Raw genomic sequence first — 19,534 nt, 5'->3', positions numbered from 1 at the left:
CAAACGCAACATGGCGCCACCATTAATTCCAGCCAATCTTGTATTCAAAAAGTCAAATGGTGCTCCCTCACTTCCGAGCCCCGACGTGCACCCAAACAGTGGTTTACCCCCACATATGGGGTACCAGCATACTCAGGACAAACTGCGCAACAATTACTGGGGTCCAATTTCTCCTGTTACCCTTGTGAAAATAAAGAAATGCTTGCTAAAACATCATTTTTGAGGAAAGAAAACGTATTTATTATTTTCACGGCTCTGCATTATAAACTTCTATGAAGCACTTGGGGGTTCAAAGTGCTCACCACACATCTAGATAAGTTCCTTTCGGGGTCTAGTTTCCAAAATGGGGTCACTTGTGGGGGGTTTCTACTGTTTAGCCACATCAGGGGCTCTGCAAACGCAACGTGACGCCCACAGAGCATTCCATCAAAGTCTGCATTTCAAAACGTCACTACTTCACTTCCGAGCCTCGGCATGTGCCCAAACAGTGGTTTACCCCCACATATGGGATATCAGCGTACTCAGGAGAAACTGGACAACAACTTTTGGGATCCAATTTCTCCTGTTACCCTTTGTAAAATAAAAAATTGCAGGCTAAAAGATCATTTTTGAGAAAATAATTTTTATTTTTTATTTTCATGGCTCTGCGTTATAAACTTTTGTGAAGCACTTGGGGGTTCAAAGTCCTCACCACACATCTAGATTAGTTCCTTTGGGAGTCTAGTTTCCAAAATGGGGTCATTTCTGGGGGATCTCCAATGTTTAGGCACACAGGGGCTCTCCAAACGTGACATGGTGTCCGCTAATGATTGGAGCTAATTTTCCATTTAAAAAGCCAAATGGCGTGCCATCCCTTCCGAGCCCTGCCGTGCGCCCAAACAGTGGTTTACCCCCACATATGGGGTATCAGCGTACTCAGGACAAACTGGACAACAATATTTGGGGTCCAATTTCTCCTATTATCCTTGGCAAAATAGGAAATTCCAGGCTAAAAAATCATTTTTGAGGAAAGAAAAATTATTTTTTATTTTCATGGCTCTGCGTTATAAACTTCTGTGAAGCACCTGGGGGTTTAAAGTGCTCACTAGGCATCTAAATAAGTTCCTTGGGGGGTCTAGTTTCCAAAATGGGGTCACTTGTGGGGGAGCGCCAATGTTTAGGCACACAGGAGCTCTCCAAACGCGACATGGTGTCCGCTAACGATGGAAATAATTTTTCATTCAAAAAGTCAAATGGCGCTCCTTCCCTTCCGAGCCTTATCATGTGCCCAAACAGTGGTTTACCCCCACATATGAGGTATCGGCGTACTCAGGAGAAATTGCCCAACACATTTTAGGATCCATTTTATCCTGTTGCCCATGTGAAAATGAAAAAATTGAGGCTAAAAGAATTTTTTTGTGAAAAAAAAGTACTTTTTCATTTTTACGGATCAATTTGTGAAGCACCTGGGTGTTCAAAGTGCTCACTATGCATCTAGATAAGTTCCTTGGGGCGTCTAGTTTCCAAAATGGGGTCACTTGTGGGGGAGCTCCAATTTTTAGGCACACGGGGGCTCTCCAAACGTGACATGGTGTCCGCTAAAGAGTGGAGCCAATTTTTCATTCAAAAAGTCAAATGGCGCTCCTTCCCTTCCAAGCCCTGCCGTGCGCCCAAACAGTGGTTTACCCCCACATATGAGGTATCAGCGTACTCAGGACAAATTGCACAACAACTTTCGTGGTTCAGTTTCTCCTTTTACCATTGGGAAAATAAAAAAATTGTTGCTAAAAGATAATTTTTGTGACTAAAAAGTTAAATGTTCATTTTTTTCCTTCCATGTTGCTTCTGCTGCTGTGAAGCACCTGAAGGGTTAATAAACTTCTTGAATGTGGTTTTGAGTATCTTGAGGGGTGCAGTTTTTAGAATGGTGTCACTTTTGGGTATTTTCAGCCATATAGACCCCTCAAACTGACTTCAAATGTGAGGTGGTCCCTAAAAAAAATGGTGTTGTAAAAATGACAAATCGCTGGTCAAATTTTAACCCTTATAACTTCCTAACAAAAAAAAATTTTGTTTCCAAAATTGTGCTGATGTAAAGTAAACGTGGGAAATGTTATTTATTAACTATTTTGTGTCACATATCTCTCTGGTTTAACAGAATAAAAATTCAAAATGTGAAAATTGCGAAATTTTCAAAATTTTCGCCAAATTTCCGTTTTGATCACAAATAAACGCAGAATTTATTGACCTAAATTTACCACTAACATGAAGCCCAATATGTCACGAAAAAACAATCTCAGAACCGCTAGGATCCGTTGAACCGTTCCTGAGTTATTACCTCATAAAGGGACACTGGTCAGAATTGCAAAAAACGGCAAGGTCTTTAAGGTCAAAATAGGCTGGGTCATGAAGGGGTTAAGAGTGAATGACAAGATCAGAGGGAGGTAAAGTGGAGATGCAGTTTGTTTTAAGTCCAGTTCTATTAGAAGTCAGCGGTTCATGTTGTCTACATTGGTAGAGCTGCTGAGCAAAGTGATCGGCTACAGCGCTGTCCACATGATGTCACTGCATATAATCAATAGACGGAGCAGCACAGAGATACGGCAGTGGACTAGGGAAGGAAGAGAAAGTAGGGTATATACTCGAGAATTTCAGCCCATTTTTTAGGCTGAAATTGCCCCTCTCTACTTATACTCGAGTCATACCCAGGGGTCGGCAGGTGAGGGGGAGCTGCAGCTGTCTAATAATACTCACCTGCTCCTGGCGCGGTCCCTGGACGTTCCTTGTTCTCCGGGCGCTGACAGCTTCTTCCTGTAGTGAGCGGTCACATGGTACCGCTCATTACAGTAATTAATATGGACCCCACTCCACTCCCATAGGGGTGAAGCTGCATATTCATTACTGTAATGAGCAGTACCATGTGACCGCTCAATGCAGGAAGAAGCTGTCAGCGCCCGGAGAACCAGATACGTGCAGGGACCGCTCCAGGAGCAGGTGAGTGTGACGGGGCAGTGCGCTATATTCACCTGTCCGCGTTCCACTGTCGGCTGCGCTCCGTCTTCCGCGTCCTCTGCAGTTATGCTCAGGTCAAAGGGTACGATGACGTGATTAGTGTGCGCGCCGCCCTCTGCCTGAACAGTCAGTGCAGAAGACACAGCGGCGCCGACGGTGGAATGGGGAAAGGTGACTATAGCAAGTGTCGGGGGCCTGAGCGACGAGAGGTGAGTATGTGGTTTTTATTCTTTTTTAATCGCAGCAACAGCATATGGGGAAAATATATCTATGGAGCATATTATGGGACCATAATCAGCATTTGTGCAGCATTATATGGGGCAAATATCTGTATGGAGCATCTTATGGGGCCATAATCCGCATTTGTGCCAGCACTATATGGGGTATATTTTAATATGGAGCATCTTATGGGGCCCATCATGAACTGTATGGAGCATCATATGGGGCTCCTCTTTAGATATGGATATTCAAAAACACTTAACCTACTGATGTCTTAATTTGACTTTTATTGGTACCTATTTTTATTTTTGACATTTACCGGTAGCTGCTGCATTTTCCACCCAAGGCTTATACTCGAGTCATTGTTTTCCCAGTTTTTTGTGGCAAAATTAGGGGTCTCGGCTTGTACTCGGGTCGGCTTATACTCAAGTATATACGGTAAATTTTGTAGGGTTCCCCCTACATCAAGTTGAGCGAGTAGGTGAAATTCTTCTTGAAGGGGTCTACATTATACGTGTACTATACGTGTTTATGTTCTGTACTTTGTTGTTGTTGTTGTTTTTTTTTTTTTTACTTAGTTATTAAGAAATTTATGATCCAGGGTGGAGACTTCTCAAACCAAGATGGAACTGGTGGTGAAAGTATATATGGAGAGAAATTTGAGGATGAAAACTTCCATTACAAGGTATTTGTCTTGAGGGGCTTGTCTTGTACACATCCGCTTCTCTAAATGAAGGTCATCCGTGTCACATGCACAAGGCTTTTGTGATGTAATCAGAGCCTGATGTTTGGCAAATATGCCAGGAAAAGCGCCATGGTGCCAACATATGTTGAGGATAATTAACCCCTTGACGCCACGGCCCTTTTTCGTTTTTGCGTTTGTTTTTCACTCCCCTCCTTCCCAGAGCCATAACTTTTTTTATTTTTTCGTCAATATGGCCATGTGAGGACTTATTTTTTGCGGGACGAGTTGTACTTTTGAACGACACCATTGGTTTTACCATGTCTTGTACTAGAAAACAGGAAACAAAATTCCAAGTGTGGTGAAATTGCAAAAAATAGTGCAATCCCACACTTGTTTTTTGTTTGCCTTTTTTGCTAGCTTCACTAAATGCTAAAACTGACCTGATATTATGATTCTCCAGGTCATTACGGGTTCATAGACAACTCACATGTCTTTATCTAAGTGGTGAAAAAAAATTCTAAACTTTGCTGAAAAAAAAAAAGCGCCATTTTCCGATACCCGTAGCGTCTCCATTTTTCGGGATCTGGGGTCGGGGAGGGCTTACTTTGCGTGCCGAGCTGATGTTTTTAATGATACCACTTTTGTGCAGATATGTTCTTTTGATCGCCCGTTATTGCATTTTAATGCAATGTCATGGCGACCAAAAAAATTTAATTGATGTTTCTAATTTTTTTCTCGCTACGCTGTTAAGCGATCAGGTTAATTTTTTTTTTTATTGATAGATTGAGGGATTCTGAAATTGGCGATACCAAATATGTGTAGGTTTGATTTTTTTTTTTTTTTTTTTTTTTTTTTTTATTATTATTTTATTTTGGATGGGGTGAAAGGGGGTGATTTAAACTTTTTTTATATTTTTATTTTTTTTCTCCATATTTGTAAAAACTTTTTTTTTTTTTTTTTTTTACTTTTGCCATGCTTCAATAGCCTCCATGGGAGGCTAGAAGCTGGCACCACTCGATCGGCTCAGCTACATAGCAGCAATCATCAGATCGCTGCTATGTAGCTGAAATGCAGGCTTGCTATGAGCACCGACCACAGGGTGGCGCTCACAGCAGGCCGGCGTCAGTAACCATAGAAGTCTCAAGGACCTCTATGGTTACCATCCTGATGCATTGCTGACCCCGATCATGTGACGGGGGTCGGTGATGCGCTCATTTCCGGCCGCGCAGCTGGAAGCAGTAGTTAAATGCCGCTGTCAGCATTTGACAGCGGCATTTAACAAGTTAATAGCGGCGGGTGAATTGCGATTTCACCCGCCGCTGTTGTGCGCACATGTCAGCTGTACAAAACAGCTGACATGTCGCGACTTTGATGTGGGCTCACCGCCGGAGCCCGCATCAAAGGGGGAGACACGACATGCGCAGTACTAGTACGACGCATGTCGTGAAGGGGTTAAAGAAAAGCAGTCTGGTAAACTCTTCTGTTTTCACATATGTTAGCAATGTGCAGAAGTGGCAAAGATTTGAGACGGCCTTGATTTGTGGCATTTAAACAGTTCTACATTGTGCCTTAATGAAAGATGTGTCGGCAGAGGCGTTACTATTGTAAGTGCTGGGGTTGCAGTCTCGCCCAGGTCCTGAAACCTAAGGGGCCCAAATAGAGTTTTTACCAATATGGGACTAACTAATATTACAAACCCACGATAGTTAGAGGCCCTAATAGAGACTTTTTTTCATTGGGCCCCATGATGTGCAAGTTAAGCCACTAGGCTTCATGGAGAAAAAGTAGGTGGTAAGACCTATATAAATGACTGGCCACGTCAGGGTGCACCGAGCGCCTGTACTTGGTGTCGGCATTCTGTAGTGACAGTCCCTTTAACCCCTTTTTGCCATCGGACGTACTATTCCGTCCATGTGGGGTGGGCCCTACTTCCCAAGGACGGAATAGTACGTCCAGCGCGATCGGCCGCACTCACGGGGGGATCGCGGCCAGGTGTCAGCTGCCTATCGGCACATTAACCCCCGGCACACCGCGATCAAACAGGTGGGAGGTGGCTTACCAAGTGCCTGCTCAGAGCAGGCGCTTGGTAAGCCTGCACTGCTCTCAGACAGATCGGTGATCTGACAGTGCTGTGCAAACTCACATCAACGATCTGTGATGTCCCCCCTGGGACAAAGTAAAAAAGTTAAAAAAAAAAATTTACACGTGTAAAAAAAAAAAAAAATTCCTAAAGAAAAAAAAATATTCCCGTAAATATATTTCTTTATCTAAATAATAAAACAAACAATAAAAGTACACATATTTAGTATCGCTGCGTCCGTAGCGACCCAACCTATAAAACTGTCCCACTAGTTAACCCCTTCAGTAAACGCCGTAAGAAAAAGAGGCAAAAAACAACGCTTTATCATACCGCCGAACAAAAACTGGAATAACACGCGATCAAAAAGACAGATATAAATAACCATGGCACCGCTGAAAACGTCATCTTGTCCCGCAAAAAACGAGCCGCCATACAGCATCATCAGCGAAAAAATAAAAAGTTATAGTCCTCAGAATAAAGCGATGCAAAAATAATTTTTTTCTATAAAATAGTTTTTATCGTATAAAAGCGCCAAAACATAAAAAAAAGATATAAATGAGGTATCGCTGTAAACGTACTGACCCGAATAATAAAACTGCTTTATCAATTTTACCAAACGCGGAACGGTATAAACGCCTCCCCCAAAAGAAATTCATGAATAGCTGGTTTTTGGTCATTCTGCCTCACAAAAATCGGAATAAAAAGCGATCAAAAAATGTCACTTGCCCGAAAATGTTACCAATAAAAACGTCAAATCGTCCCGCAAAAAACAAGACCTCACATGACTCTGTGGACTCAAATATGGAAAAATTATAGCTCTCAAAATGTGGTAACGCAAAAAATATTTTTTGCAATAAAAAGCGTCTTTCAGTGTGTGACGGCTGCCAATCATAAAAATCCGCTAAAAAAACCCGCTATAAAAGTAAATCAAATCTCCCTTCATCACCCCCTTAGTTAGGAAAAAATTAAAAAAATGTATTTATTTCCATTTTCCCATTAGGGCTAGGGTTAGGGCTAGGGTTAAGGCTACAGTTAGGGTTGGGGTTAGGGTTAGGGTTAGGGTTAGGGCTACAGCTAGGGTTGGGGCTAAAGTTACAGTTAGGGTTAGGATTACATTTACAGTTGGGAATAGGGTTGGGATTAGGGTTAGGGGTGTGTCAGGGTTAGAGGTGTGGTTAGTGTTACTGTTGGGATTAGGGTTAGGGGTGTGTTTGGATTAGGGTTTCAGTTAGAATTGGGGGGTTTCCACTGTTTAGGCTCATCAGGGGCTCTCCAAACGCGACATGGCGTCTGATCTCAATTCCAGCCAATTCTGCGTTGAAAAAGTAAAACAGTGCTCCTTCCCTTCCGAGCTCTCCCGTGTGCCCAAACAGGAGTTTACCCCAACATATAGGGTATCAGCGTACTCAGGACAAATTGGACAACAACTTTTGGGGTCCAATTTCTCCTGTTACCCTCGGGAAAATACAAAACTCGGGGCTAAAAAATAATTTTTGTGGGAAAAAAAAGATTTTTTATTTTCACGGCTCTGCGTTATAAACTGTAGTGAAACACTTGGGGGCTCAAAATTCTCACAACACATCTAGATAAGTTCCTTGGGGTTCCAGTTTCCAATATGGGGGTCACTTGTGGGGGGTTTCTACTGTTTAGGTACATTAGGGGCTCTGCAAACGCAATGTGATGCCTGCAGACCATTCCATCCAAGTCTGCATTCCAAATGGCGCTCCTCCCCTTCCGAGCCCTCCCATGCGCCCAAGCGGTGGTCCCGCCCCCACATATGGGGTATCAGCGCACTCAGGACAAATTGGACAACAACTTTTGGGGTCCAATTTCTCCTGTTACCCTCGGAAAAATACAAAACTGGGGGATAAAAAATAATTTTTGTGGGAAAAAATTTTTGTTTAATTTTTATGGCTCTGCATTATAAACTTCTATGAAGCTCTTGGTGGGTTAAAGTGCTCACCACACCTCTAGATAAGTTCCTTAGGGGGGTCTACTTTCCAAAATGGTGTCACTTGTGGGGGGTTTCAATGTTTAGGCACATGAGGGGCTCTCCAAACGCAACATAATGTCCCATCTCAATTCCAGTCAATTTTGCATTGAAAAGTCAAATGGCACGCCTTCACTTCCGAGCTCTGCCATGCGCCCAAACAGTGGTTTACCCCCACATATGGGGTATCGGCGTACTGAGGACAAATTGTACAACAATGTTTGGGGTCCATTTTCTCCTGTTACCCTTGGTAAAATAAAACACATTGGAGCTGAAGTAATTTTTTTGTGAAAAAAAGTTAAATGTTCATTTTTATTTAAACATTCCAAAAATTCCTGTGAAACACCTGAAGGGTTAATAAACTTCTTGAATGTGGTTTTGAGCACCTTGAGGGGTGCAGTTTTTAGAATGGTGTCACACTTGGGTATTTTCTATCATATAGACCCCCTCAAAATGACTTCAAATGAGATGTGGTCCTTAAAATAAAATGGTGTTGTAAAAATGAGAAATTGCAGGTCAACTTTTAGCCCTTATAACTCCCTAACAAAAAAAATTTTTGGTTCCAAAATTGTGCTGATGTAAAGTAGACATGTGGGAAATGTTACTTATTAAGTATTTTGTGTGACATATCTCTGTGATTTAATTGCATAAAAATTCAAAGTTGGAAAATTGCAAAATTTTTGCCAAATTTCCGTGTTTTTCACAAATAAACGCAGGTAATATCAAATAAATTTTACCACTATCATGAAGTACAATATGTCACGAGAAAACAATGTCAGAATCACCGGGATCCGTTGAAGCGTTCCAGAGTTATAACCTCATAATGGGACAGTGGTCAGAATTGTAAAAATTGGCCCAGTCCATAACGTGCAAACCACCCTTGGGGGTAAAGGGGTTAATGATACTGTGACCACCTGTCTGTAAGGCTATGTGCACACGTTCAGGAAAGTGTGCAGAATTTTCCTGAGCAAATCCGTACTTTTTCCGCAGGAAATTGGCATGCGGTTTTTGCTGGGTTTTTTTTTGCAGATTTTTCGTGTTTTTTTTTTTTTTTTTTCTTTTTTTTTTTTTTTCCAGAGCTTCCCAATGCAATAATTAATGAACATGCAGCATGCGCACAAAAATTGCAGAATGCATTAAAAATGATGGGATGCTTATGTATGCTTTTTTCCACATAAAACGACCGACAAAACGCGAAAAATCCTGAATGTGTGCACATACCCTAAAAGAAAAAAATAAATAATGCCCCCGATCTGCCGCTGCACAATTCTGCTACCGCTCCAGTTTTGCCGTGCCTAAAATAGAACATTATTTTTGGCTTAAATGTAATTATGTGATTTGTTGTAGACGTCCTAAATGTAATTTCTGTGACCTTCCACAAGAGCCTCCAGTTACTGAGATGTTTTTTTTTCTCTCGCAGCATGACAAGGAGGGTCTGCTCAGTATGGCCAATGCCGGCCCCAATACCAACGGTTCTCAGTTCTTCATCACAACTGTCCCCACACCCCATCTAGATGGGAAACACGTGGTTTTCGGTCAAGTCCTCAAAGGATTTGGCATTGTGAAGCTGCTGGAAAGTGTTGAAGTTAAAGGGGAGAAACCTGCTAAAGTAAGTGTCTTGTAGGCGTGCCATCATTTAGTTTGGGAGGGCTGCTTACATTTAGGTCTATTTCTTACTCTTTTTAGTGTTTTAGTATAATTTTAGCTGAGGGACAGTTTTTCCAAGGAGGAGGAGCATGCAGAACATTGGCTAGTGAGTTGTCAGTCTTACTCCTCTGCTCAGTGTTTCTGGGTTAAATACACATGGCAGGCATATGTTCTCATGAGTATATGCCTGACAAGTAGGCACAGTCAGCCTTGGCATCTGTCCACCATAAGGACTAGAGTTGAGCAGATTGATTCACAGGGCTCCCATCTAACTGCTCCTCTCTACTGGGTATCCATGACATGAAAAGCTGTATCTGATGATGATTTTCAGTATTTTATACCTTTTTACCCGTCTTTCGTTTTCTATATAGTTGTGTTTAGTAGCAGAATGCGGAGAGCTGAAGGATGGTGACGAGTGGGTCATGTCTCCCGTGGACGGTTCTGGAGACACCCATCCTGACTTCCCTGAAGACTCTGATGTAGAACTTAATGATGTAAGCACTTTGTACGTTTGTCTTACTTTAGTGAGAGCTTTCTGATTTACGAAATATAAAAGACCAAGGGTTCTCTGATCTGGCATGTAATAGTTCTTGTACAAAGCCAACGCTCTGCTTATTTTGTTTGACAGGTTGAAAAGATCGTCAATATAGCAGAAGATGTCAAGAATATTGGGAATAACTTATTCAAATCTCAGAACTGGGAAATGGCAATAAAAAAGTACAACAAGGCTCTAAGGTACAGGAATTATGTGCACAATGAGTACTAGGGTAGTTACATGGCTTGTTTATAACGGTCATTGATTTAATGAGAGGTTGTCAACCCCAACTGCAAATACAGCTGCTTCTACAATTATATAGAAACTAGATGGTGGCCCGATTCTAACGCATCGGGTATTCTAGAATATGCATGTCCACGTAGTATATTGCCCGTCCACGTAGTATATTGCCCAGCCACGCAGTATATTGCCCAGCCACGCAGTATATTGCCCAGCCACGTAGTATGCACCATATGCCTGTTAAAAAAAAAAAAAGAATTAAAATAAAAAAGTTACATACTCACCTTTCGGAGCCTTCCGATTGAAGCGGCCGGTTACCGATGGTCCTCGCGTGCTCTGGTCTGAAGAGTGCATTGGGGTCTCGCGAGACCGCTACGTCATCTCGTGAGATCGCAGCATGGACCGGTTACCGGAGCATCGCGAGTGGGAAAGGCCTGTTGTGGATCCGAGGGGCCGACGGATGGTGAGTATATAACGATTTTTTTTTATTATTTTTAGCATTAGATCTTTTTACTATTCATGCTGCATAGGCTGCATGAATAGTAAAAAGTTGGTCACACAGGGTTAATAGCAACGTTAACCGAGTGCGTTACACCGCGGTCAACGCTGCCATTAACACTTTGTGAGCGCTGACCGGAGGGGAGTACGGAGCGGGCACTGACTGCGGGGAGGAAGGAGCGGCCATTTTCTTCCGGACTGTGCCCGTCGCTGATTGGTCACGGCAAAACAGCCACGACCAATCAGCGACTTGGATTTCCATGACACAGGGGCCGCGACAAATGAATATCCGTGACAGACAGAAGGACAGAAAGACGGAAGTGACCCTTAGACAATTATATAGTAGATGGTAAAATCATGACATTAACATTAATGATGTAGTTGCTGAAAAATTCCGTTTTAATCCAAATGAGGGCTTGGTGTACCCTCGGTGTGGCTGAAGTTCTAGTTCACCGTTTCCCTCCAATTTGCATGTGTCTCTGAGCTTCAGTCCCTAAACTCTGATCCCTGTTCGTGTGCTTGTGCAGTGACACTGGAGGAGCTCCCGACTCTCTGGGGGGTGGGCTCTCTCCCGGCACTCTGGGGTAGGGCTCTCTTCCGGCACTGTGGGGGGGGGGGTCTGGTCTCGCTCCCGGAATTCTGGGAAGGGGGGGGGCTTGCATCCGGCATTCTGGGGCGGGGGGGCTCGCTCCCGGCACTCGGGCTCTGCTCTGAAGCTGCTCGCACACTATACTTCCGGTTGTCCCAGACTTGCAGGGGTTCAAGATCAGATCATGCCCTCACTGACATCAATTATAAATGAATATTTCAACCACTACAACTCTGAAAAGGATGTTACTGGTATGATTTATATGGAGGCTGAGTGCCATATATAAATGTTTCAGTACCTGAATTTGCAGTTTGGGGTTGACACTCCCTTCAACTAATATGCTAACACGTGAAATTTATCAAAAATAATGACACAGTACAGTGTTCGCATAGTAGTCAGTCATTTTCTCCATTTAATGACTGCAGCAGACTGCTTTGTGCTTGCGCCACTTTTCACAACGACGATGTATCGTTATAGGCCATGGGTTGTCAGGCTGTATGCACACACGCTCCATCAGTAAAGTCATTTGTGGAGTTCTTTTAAGATGTATGAGCTAGAATAGATAGACATGTTAATGTGATTGCTTTTTGACATTTTCTAGATATGTGGAAAGCTGTAAAGATGTCACCGGAGATGACAACATTGCAAAGTTAAATCCAATTGCTGTAAGCTGCAATCTGAATATTGCCGCTTGTAAGCTGAAGGTGTCTGACTTCAGAGCCGCTATTGAAAGCTGCCACGAGGTAAGTGGCCATGTGGCAGCTCGGATGAGTGCAGGAATGGTTCAATTCAAAGTGTTGTGTTTTTTTTTTTTTTTTAACTAAAACTATTTATTTTTTCTATAGGCTCTTGAAATCGATGCATCTAATACAAAAGCACTTTACAGACGGGCCCAGGGCTGGCAGGGGTTGAAGGATTATGAGCAAGCACTGGTAAAGGGTTTACATGAACTCTGTTAGATTAAGACTTAAAATAATTTCTTTTGAAACTATATAAACTTTATTTTTCTTAGGAGGATCTTAAAAAGGCTCATGAAGTGGCGCCCGAGGACAAAGGTAAATGGATTTGTATAGAAAGGTTCTCATTGTGACTGGGTAGCTCCAGCTCAGTGTGTGGCATTCAACAGGACCTGTCATATTATTAATACTTTTTGATTATTTTAGCTGTAGGCCTGGGCATGATTACCAGTTTTGGGCAATGTGCACACAGTCTTGTAACACGTCTTCATATTGGACATTTGTTTTTCTTTCTGAGAGAGCACATGAACCCACAGAGTCTGTGATCCATACCCGCTTCTGTTTTCTAGGCTGATCTATCTCCAGGCCGTGAGACTCCGAACCTATCTCCTAGTCTCATCAGCTGTGCGGATCAAACTCTGCCATTATTAAAGCTTATGGCTAAATGTCAAGTTCAAAGTCTACCTGATGCAATTGGTAGACTGCCATAGTCATTCTAGACTAGTGGAGACATTGCTATCTGCTTGTTGGGCCGGTGCCATTCTTCTCCCGCACCAAATGGTGACAGATCGCTCCTGCTGGTGATTCAGCTGCCTCTGCTGGCGTTACGTCGACAAAGCGACAACTTCTTTTCCGCTCTGCTCTGTCTATGGGCTTGGCTGCCAGCGTAACGCTGATTGACAGTCGACCCCTTCAATTATGCAGCGGGGATCCGGCTGTCAGTCAAAATAATGTCTACAGTGATGTCCCGTAGACAGAGCGGAAAAGAAGCCGCCACTCTGTCGACGTGATGTCAGCAGAAGTAGCTGAATTGCTGGCAGTAGTGGTCTGTGTTCGCGAAAAACATCGCCGAGCACAACAGGCAGGTATGCAGCAGCTACCTGCCTGTTGATACTTGGGCAGTTATTTTTTTTTATGAACTCGTCGATATCCCCTTTAAAAAAAAACAGTTAAAAATGTGCACAATTAAGAGTAACTAGAATAATGTAGTATCTGAGGTGCACACTAAGACAGACAGCCGTATTGGGAGTGCGAGGATCGCATTGTAGACCTTGTACTGGCTGCTCTCCTGTCCGGAGTGTGACAGGTCAGGAGAGCAGCCAGTCCGTGTGGTGTGGTCATTGCACGAGTTATATGGCAGTGTCTGTGCCCTAAGGGTACCGTCACACTATACGATTTAGCTACGATCACGACCAGCGATATGACCTGGCCGTGATCGTAGGTAAATCGTAGTGTGGTCGCTGGGGAGCTGTCACACAGACAGCTCTCCAGCGACCAATGATGCCGAGGTCCCTGGGTAACCAGGGTAAACATCGGGTAACTAAGCGCAGGACCGCGCTTAGTTACCCGATGTTTACCCTGGTTACAAGCGTTAAACTAAAAAAAAACAAACAGCACATACTTACATTCTGGTGTCCGTCAGGTCCCTTGCAGTCTGGTTCCCGCACTCAGTGACTGCCGGCCGTAAAGTGAAAGTGAAAGCACAGCCGCTGTGCTCTGCTTTCACTTTACGGCCGGCAGTCACAGTGCGGGAAGCAGACTGCAAGGGACCTGACGGACACCAGAATGTAAGTATGTGCTGTTTGTTTTTTTTTAGTTTAACGCTTGTAACCAGGGTAAACATCGGGTAACTAAGCGCGGTCCTGCGCTTAGTTACCCGATGTTTACCCTGGTTACAAGCGAACGCATCGCTGGATCGCATCACTAGATCGCTAGATCGGTGTCACACACACCGATCTAGCGATGACAGCGGGAGATCCAGCGATGAAAGAAAGTTCTAAACGATCTGCTACGACGTACGATTCTCAGCAGGATCCTTGATCGCTGCTGCGTGTCAGACACAGCGATATCGTAACGATATCGCTGGAACGTCACGAATCGTACCGTCGTAGCGATCGAAATGTTATAGTGTGACGGTACCCTAAGGGTAAGGCTTTATCTACATTGTGTTTTTGCCACACGTCAGCGACTTCACTGCAGCTTCCATCTGAAGCTCTGAAAGACCAGATTCAGGCAGATCTGCCTTTAGACCCATTGAATTTAGTCAAGCAGACAGAGTCACTTTGTTCGAACTCCTTTTCTGCACCGTCTGCCTTTTTGAGGCAAACACCAAGAACGTCGTTGACACAGCTTTTGCTGATGGGGTTGAGATAGTGGTCATGTTCCACACCAAACTCCTCCAACCAATTATTTATGGACCTTGCTTTGTGGGCCCAGTCATATTGGAACAGAACAAGAACACCCACCCCCCAAACTGTTCCTACAGAAATGGAAACATATAATGTCTTTGTATGCTGAAGCTTTCAGATTTCTTTTCACCGGCGCGAAGAGGACTAGGCATTCCCTGAAAACAACCCCATAGTATTACCCGCCCCTGCACAGACATTAAGTTTTCACAATGAAGACCGGCCGGTATCATTTCTCTGGCATTCACCAAAACCAGTCTGCCAGATCAGATCACTGCTCCAGAGCTGGCATGCTCGATATTATTTCATCCGACACTTGGTGCTTGGTGAAAAAAGACTTGCATGCAGCTATATGGACAAATCCAGGCCATAAAGCCCCCCGGTGCACAGCTTTTCTGCTGATGGTAATCCCAGAGGAGGTATGGAGTCAGCAGAGCATTGGTCACTCTTTTTTGGTACTATGCGCCTCAGCATTCGGTGACCACTCTCTATAACTTTCCATGGTCTGCGTTGTGTGGTTTCCTCCACTTGTCAGTAATGCCACACACAGGTGATTGTGGAATATGCAGACATTTCATGACCGACCTGTTACCATCCTACATTCAGTGAGCTCTTTAGAACGAACCATTCTGTCACTATTCTTCGTAAAGGCAGACTGCAGGGCTGGATGTTATGCACCTATAGTAATGTGACTGATGGAAAACCAGACGTTGGTGGTCATGACGCTTGTACGTATAGTGCATCTCTATAAATCTTCTGCAATGTAGGTATTATCATCTTTAAAGTGCAACAATCTTCTTAATTATATAAATCTATATTATATGTGAAAATAAGAAACTTTCTAATACATTTTTCAGAAAATGATTTTTTTTCTTTCTCTTCCTGGACTGACCTTTTATTCTCAATTCACCGGTAAATCTGTTTTCTGTGAAGACAGAATGTTACATTAGAGATAGGAGATGGCAGGCGCTACTGATGAAATTCTATACAGGAGCTCTGATTTTAGCTCCTCCCCTCCATAAATGATGGCATGCACTACTGAGATTCTATACAGGAGGGAGGAGCTCTGATTTTAGCTCCTCCCCTCCATAAATGATGGCAGGCACTACTGAGATTCTATACAGGAGGGAGGAGCTCTGATTTTAGCTCCTCCCCTTCCATGGATGATGGCAGGTGCTACTGAGATTCTATTCAGGAGGGAGGAGCTCTGATTTTAGCTCCTCCCCTCTCGAATGATGGCAGGCACTACTGAGATTCTATACAGGAGGGAGGAGCTCTGATTTTAGCTCCTCCCCCTCCATGGATGATGGCAGGTGCTACTGAGATTCTATACAGGAGGGAGGAGCTCTGATTTTAGCTCCTCCCCCTCCATGGATGATGGCAGGTGCTACTGAGATTCTATTCAGGAGGGAGGAGCTCTGATTTTAGCTCCTCCCCTCTCGAATGATGGCAGGCACTACTGAGATTCTATACATGAGGGAGGAGCTCTGATGTTAGCTCCTCCCTTCTCCATGGATGTTGGCAGGCACTACTGATGAGATTCTATACAGGATTCTATACAGGAGGGAGGAGCTCTGATGTTAGCTCCTCCCTTCTCCATGGATGATGGCAGGCACTACTGATGAGATTCTATACAGGAGGGAGGAGCTCTGATGTTAGCTAATCCCTTCTCCATGGATGATGGCAGGCACTACTGATGAGATTCTATACAGGAGGGAGGAGCTCTGATGTTAGCTCCTCCCTTCTCCATGGATGATGGCAGGCACTACTGATGAGATTCTATACAGGAGGGAGGAGCTCTGATGTTAGCTCCTCCCTTCTCAATGGATGATGGCAGGCACTACTGATGAGATTTTATACAGGAGGGAGGAGCTCTGATTTTAGCTCTTCGCCTCTACATGGATGATGGCAGGCGCTACTGATTAGATTCTATACAGGAGGGAGGAGCTCTGATTTAGCTCCTCGCCTCTACATGGATGATGGCAGGCACTACTGATGAGATTCTATACAGGAGGGAGGAGCTCTGATGTTAGCTCCTCCCTTCTCCATGGATGATGGCAGGCACTACTGATGAGATTCTATACAGGAGGGAGGAGCTCTGATGTTAGCTCCTCCCTTCTCCATGGATGATGGCAGGCACTACTGATGAGATTCTATACAGGAGGGAGGAGCTCTGATGTTAGCTCCTCCCTTCTCAATGGATGATGGCAGGCACTACTGATGAGATTTTATACAGGAGGGAGGAGCTCTGATTTTAGCTCTTCGCCTCTACATGGATGATGGCAGGCGCTACTGATTAGATTCTATACAGGAGGGAGGAGCTCTGATTTAGCTCCTCGCCTCTACATGGATGATGGCAGGCACTACTGATGAGATTCTATACAGGAGGGAGGAGCTCTGATTTTAGCTCCTCCCTTCTCCATGGATGATGGCAGGCACTACTGATGAGATTCTATACAGGAGGGAGGAGCTCTGATGTTAGCTCCTCCCTTCTCCATGGATGATGGCAGGCACTACTGATTAGATTCTATACAGGAGGGAGGAGCTCTGATTTAGCTCCTCGCCTCTACATGGATGATGGCAGTTACTGCTAAGATTTTATAATTGTAATAACTGAAGACGGATTTTACTGGTGAATTGAGAAGTTTGAAAATGAATGATCAATTCAGGGTCACACGGAGGCAGATTTCTCTGAAAAAATATATTACAAAGTTTCTTATTTTCATGTATTCTGTTGATTTATGGACTAAAAAATGTAAACAGTGGTGTAGGATTTTCCAGTGGCAGAACAGCTGAGCTCTGGCATGGTGGACTTGGTACCCTGGTACATTATGCCCATCTTGTGGCTAGGTAATATAATTTGTGGAATGTTCCATTCCATTTGTTGCACTGGGAACTTGATCCTGTGTGTAAGGACTTGTATTTCTGCTTCCTGGCACCAGCCTGTAGAGTGACCTACCCCTGCTGCTCAGCAGGCGCTCAGCGCTTTCAGATGTGCCAATAACCAATGTCCTGTGCTCACTCTTTTACGTTCTGTTCCCAGCTATCAGCAGTGAGATCCTGCGGGTCAAGCAGAGGATTAAAGAACAGAAGGAGAAGGAGAAAGCAGTGTATGCAAAGATGTTTGCGTAAATGTTTACAACCAAGTGGGCATGCAGTGTACCGTGGAGATCATCTGGGCGCAAAGTAAAACTGCGGTCTGATAATAAACCAAAAAAAAAAAGAAAAAAATGTAGTTTTTGAACCCAAGTGTCTGCATTTCACCTACGTATTTTTGAATGTTTACAGGTTTTTTTTATTTTTGTCTCCTGTTACACTGCATGAACTATGCAACGAGTGCGATGTGCAGTGGATTTTCTTTCCTCTTTTTGTTTGTGTGTAGACTTCTATTGGGCTCCAGCAGTAAAAGCAGTGTCTTCTTGTATTTCTCATACCCATACCCATGCCCATACGCAGCGGCTTTCGGCAGATGGTAACATCTTCCAATCATCCCGTACACACATATTCTCAGGAGGACGGGGGTTGTAATCTGCTGCCAATCTGACAGCTACTTACAGTGGGCGAGGAAAGTATTCAGACCCCTTTAAATTTTTTACTCTTTGTTTCGTTGCAGCCATTTGGTAAATTCAAAAAAGTTTTTTTTTTTCTCATTAATGTACACTCTGCATCCCATCCCCCCCCCCCCAGAAATGTAGTTATTGTTGCAAATTTATTTAAAAAAAACATGGTCAAAAGTGTTCAGACTAGTGATGAGCGAGTGTGCTCGTTACTTGGGTTTTCCGAACATGCTCAGGTGTTCTGAGTATTTTGGGCGTGCTCGTAGATTAGGTTTTTGTTTCCGCAGCTGCATGATTTGCAGCTGCCACCCAGCCTGAACACAAGCACGGATTGCCTGTTTGTTAGGGAAATCCCCACATGTATTCAGGCTGTCTAGCAGCCGCAAATCATGCAGCTGCAGAGACAAAAACCTAATCTAGGAGCACGCCCAAAACCCTCGGAGAACACACGAGCATGCTCGGAAAACCCGAGTAACGAGCACACTTGCTCATCCCCAATTCAGACCCTTTGCTCAGTATTGACTAGAAGCACCCTTTTGAGCTAGTATAGCCATGAGTCGTCTTGGGAATGATTCATCAAGTTTTTACACCTGGATTTGGGGATCTTCTGCCATTCTTCCTTGCATATCTTCTCCAGTTCCATCAGGTTGGATGGTGAGCGTTGGTGGACAGCCATTTTCAGGTCCCTCCAGAGATGCTCAATTGGGTTTAGGTCAGGGCTCTGGCTGGGCCAGTCAAGAATGATCACAGAGTTGTTCTGAAGCGACTCCTTTGTTATTTTAGCTGTGTGCTTGGGGTCATTGTCTTGTTGGAAGGTGAACCTTCGGCCAAGTCTGAGGTCCAGACTACTCTGGAAGAGGTTTTCATCCAGGATATCTCTGTACTTGGCCGCATTCATGTTTCCTTCAGTGACAACCAGTCGCCCTGTCCCTGCACCTGAAAAACACCACCATAGCATGATGCTGCTACCACGTTTCACTGTTGGGATTGTATTGTGCAGGTGATGAGCAGTGTCTGTTTTCTCCAAACAGACCTTTTTGGTGATGATTCTAAGCGATATATCTTCATCTCAAGACCAGAGATTGATTGCTCATGTTGGTTTTTTTTTTTAGCAAACTTAAAGGGAACCTGTCACCCCGTTTTTTTCAAGAAGAGCTAAAAATAGCGTTAAATAGGGGCAGAGCTGTGCTTTACATTAGTGTATTTTGGAGCCTTTATTCCCCACCTATGCTGCCGAAATACCTTTGTAAAGTCGCCGTTTTGGGCTGTCACTCACGCTGGTCAGGTCATATGGGCGTGGTGACAGCGCTGTTTCTCCCCCAGATCTATGTTGGTGGCGTAGTGGTGTGCGCATGTCCAAG

General features: G+C 44.0%; 1 protein-coding gene across 1 annotated transcript in view; it reads left to right on the top strand.

Moving 5' to 3' along the window:
• The window catches only part of PPID (peptidylprolyl isomerase D), a 28,384-nt gene extending 10,488 nt beyond the window's left edge, over positions 1–17,896 (top strand). Inside the window, exons 3-10 of the mRNA XM_069744137.1 lie at positions 3,789–3,895; positions 9,386–9,574; positions 9,984–10,106; positions 10,241–10,347; positions 12,076–12,217; positions 12,320–12,406; positions 12,487–12,529; positions 17,660–17,896. Coding sequence (XP_069600238.1) covers positions 3,789–3,895; positions 9,386–9,574; positions 9,984–10,106; positions 10,241–10,347; positions 12,076–12,217; positions 12,320–12,406; positions 12,487–12,529; positions 17,660–17,748 — 887 coding nt within the window. The 3' untranslated portion in view covers positions 17,749–17,896. The remainder of the gene's footprint in view (positions 1–3,788; positions 3,896–9,385; positions 9,575–9,983; positions 10,107–10,240; positions 10,348–12,075; positions 12,218–12,319; positions 12,407–12,486; positions 12,530–17,659) is intronic.
• The last annotated feature ends 1,638 nt before the right edge of the window (positions 17,897–19,534 follow it).

This window comes from Ranitomeya imitator, chromosome 1 (assembly GCF_032444005.1).
Source record: "Ranitomeya imitator isolate aRanImi1 chromosome 1, aRanImi1.pri, whole genome shotgun sequence".
NCBI lineage: Eukaryota > Metazoa > Chordata > Amphibia > Anura > Dendrobatidae > Ranitomeya > Ranitomeya imitator.
The sequence above is the reverse complement of the archived record's forward strand: the minus strand, read 5'-3'. Positions and strand labels throughout refer to the sequence as shown.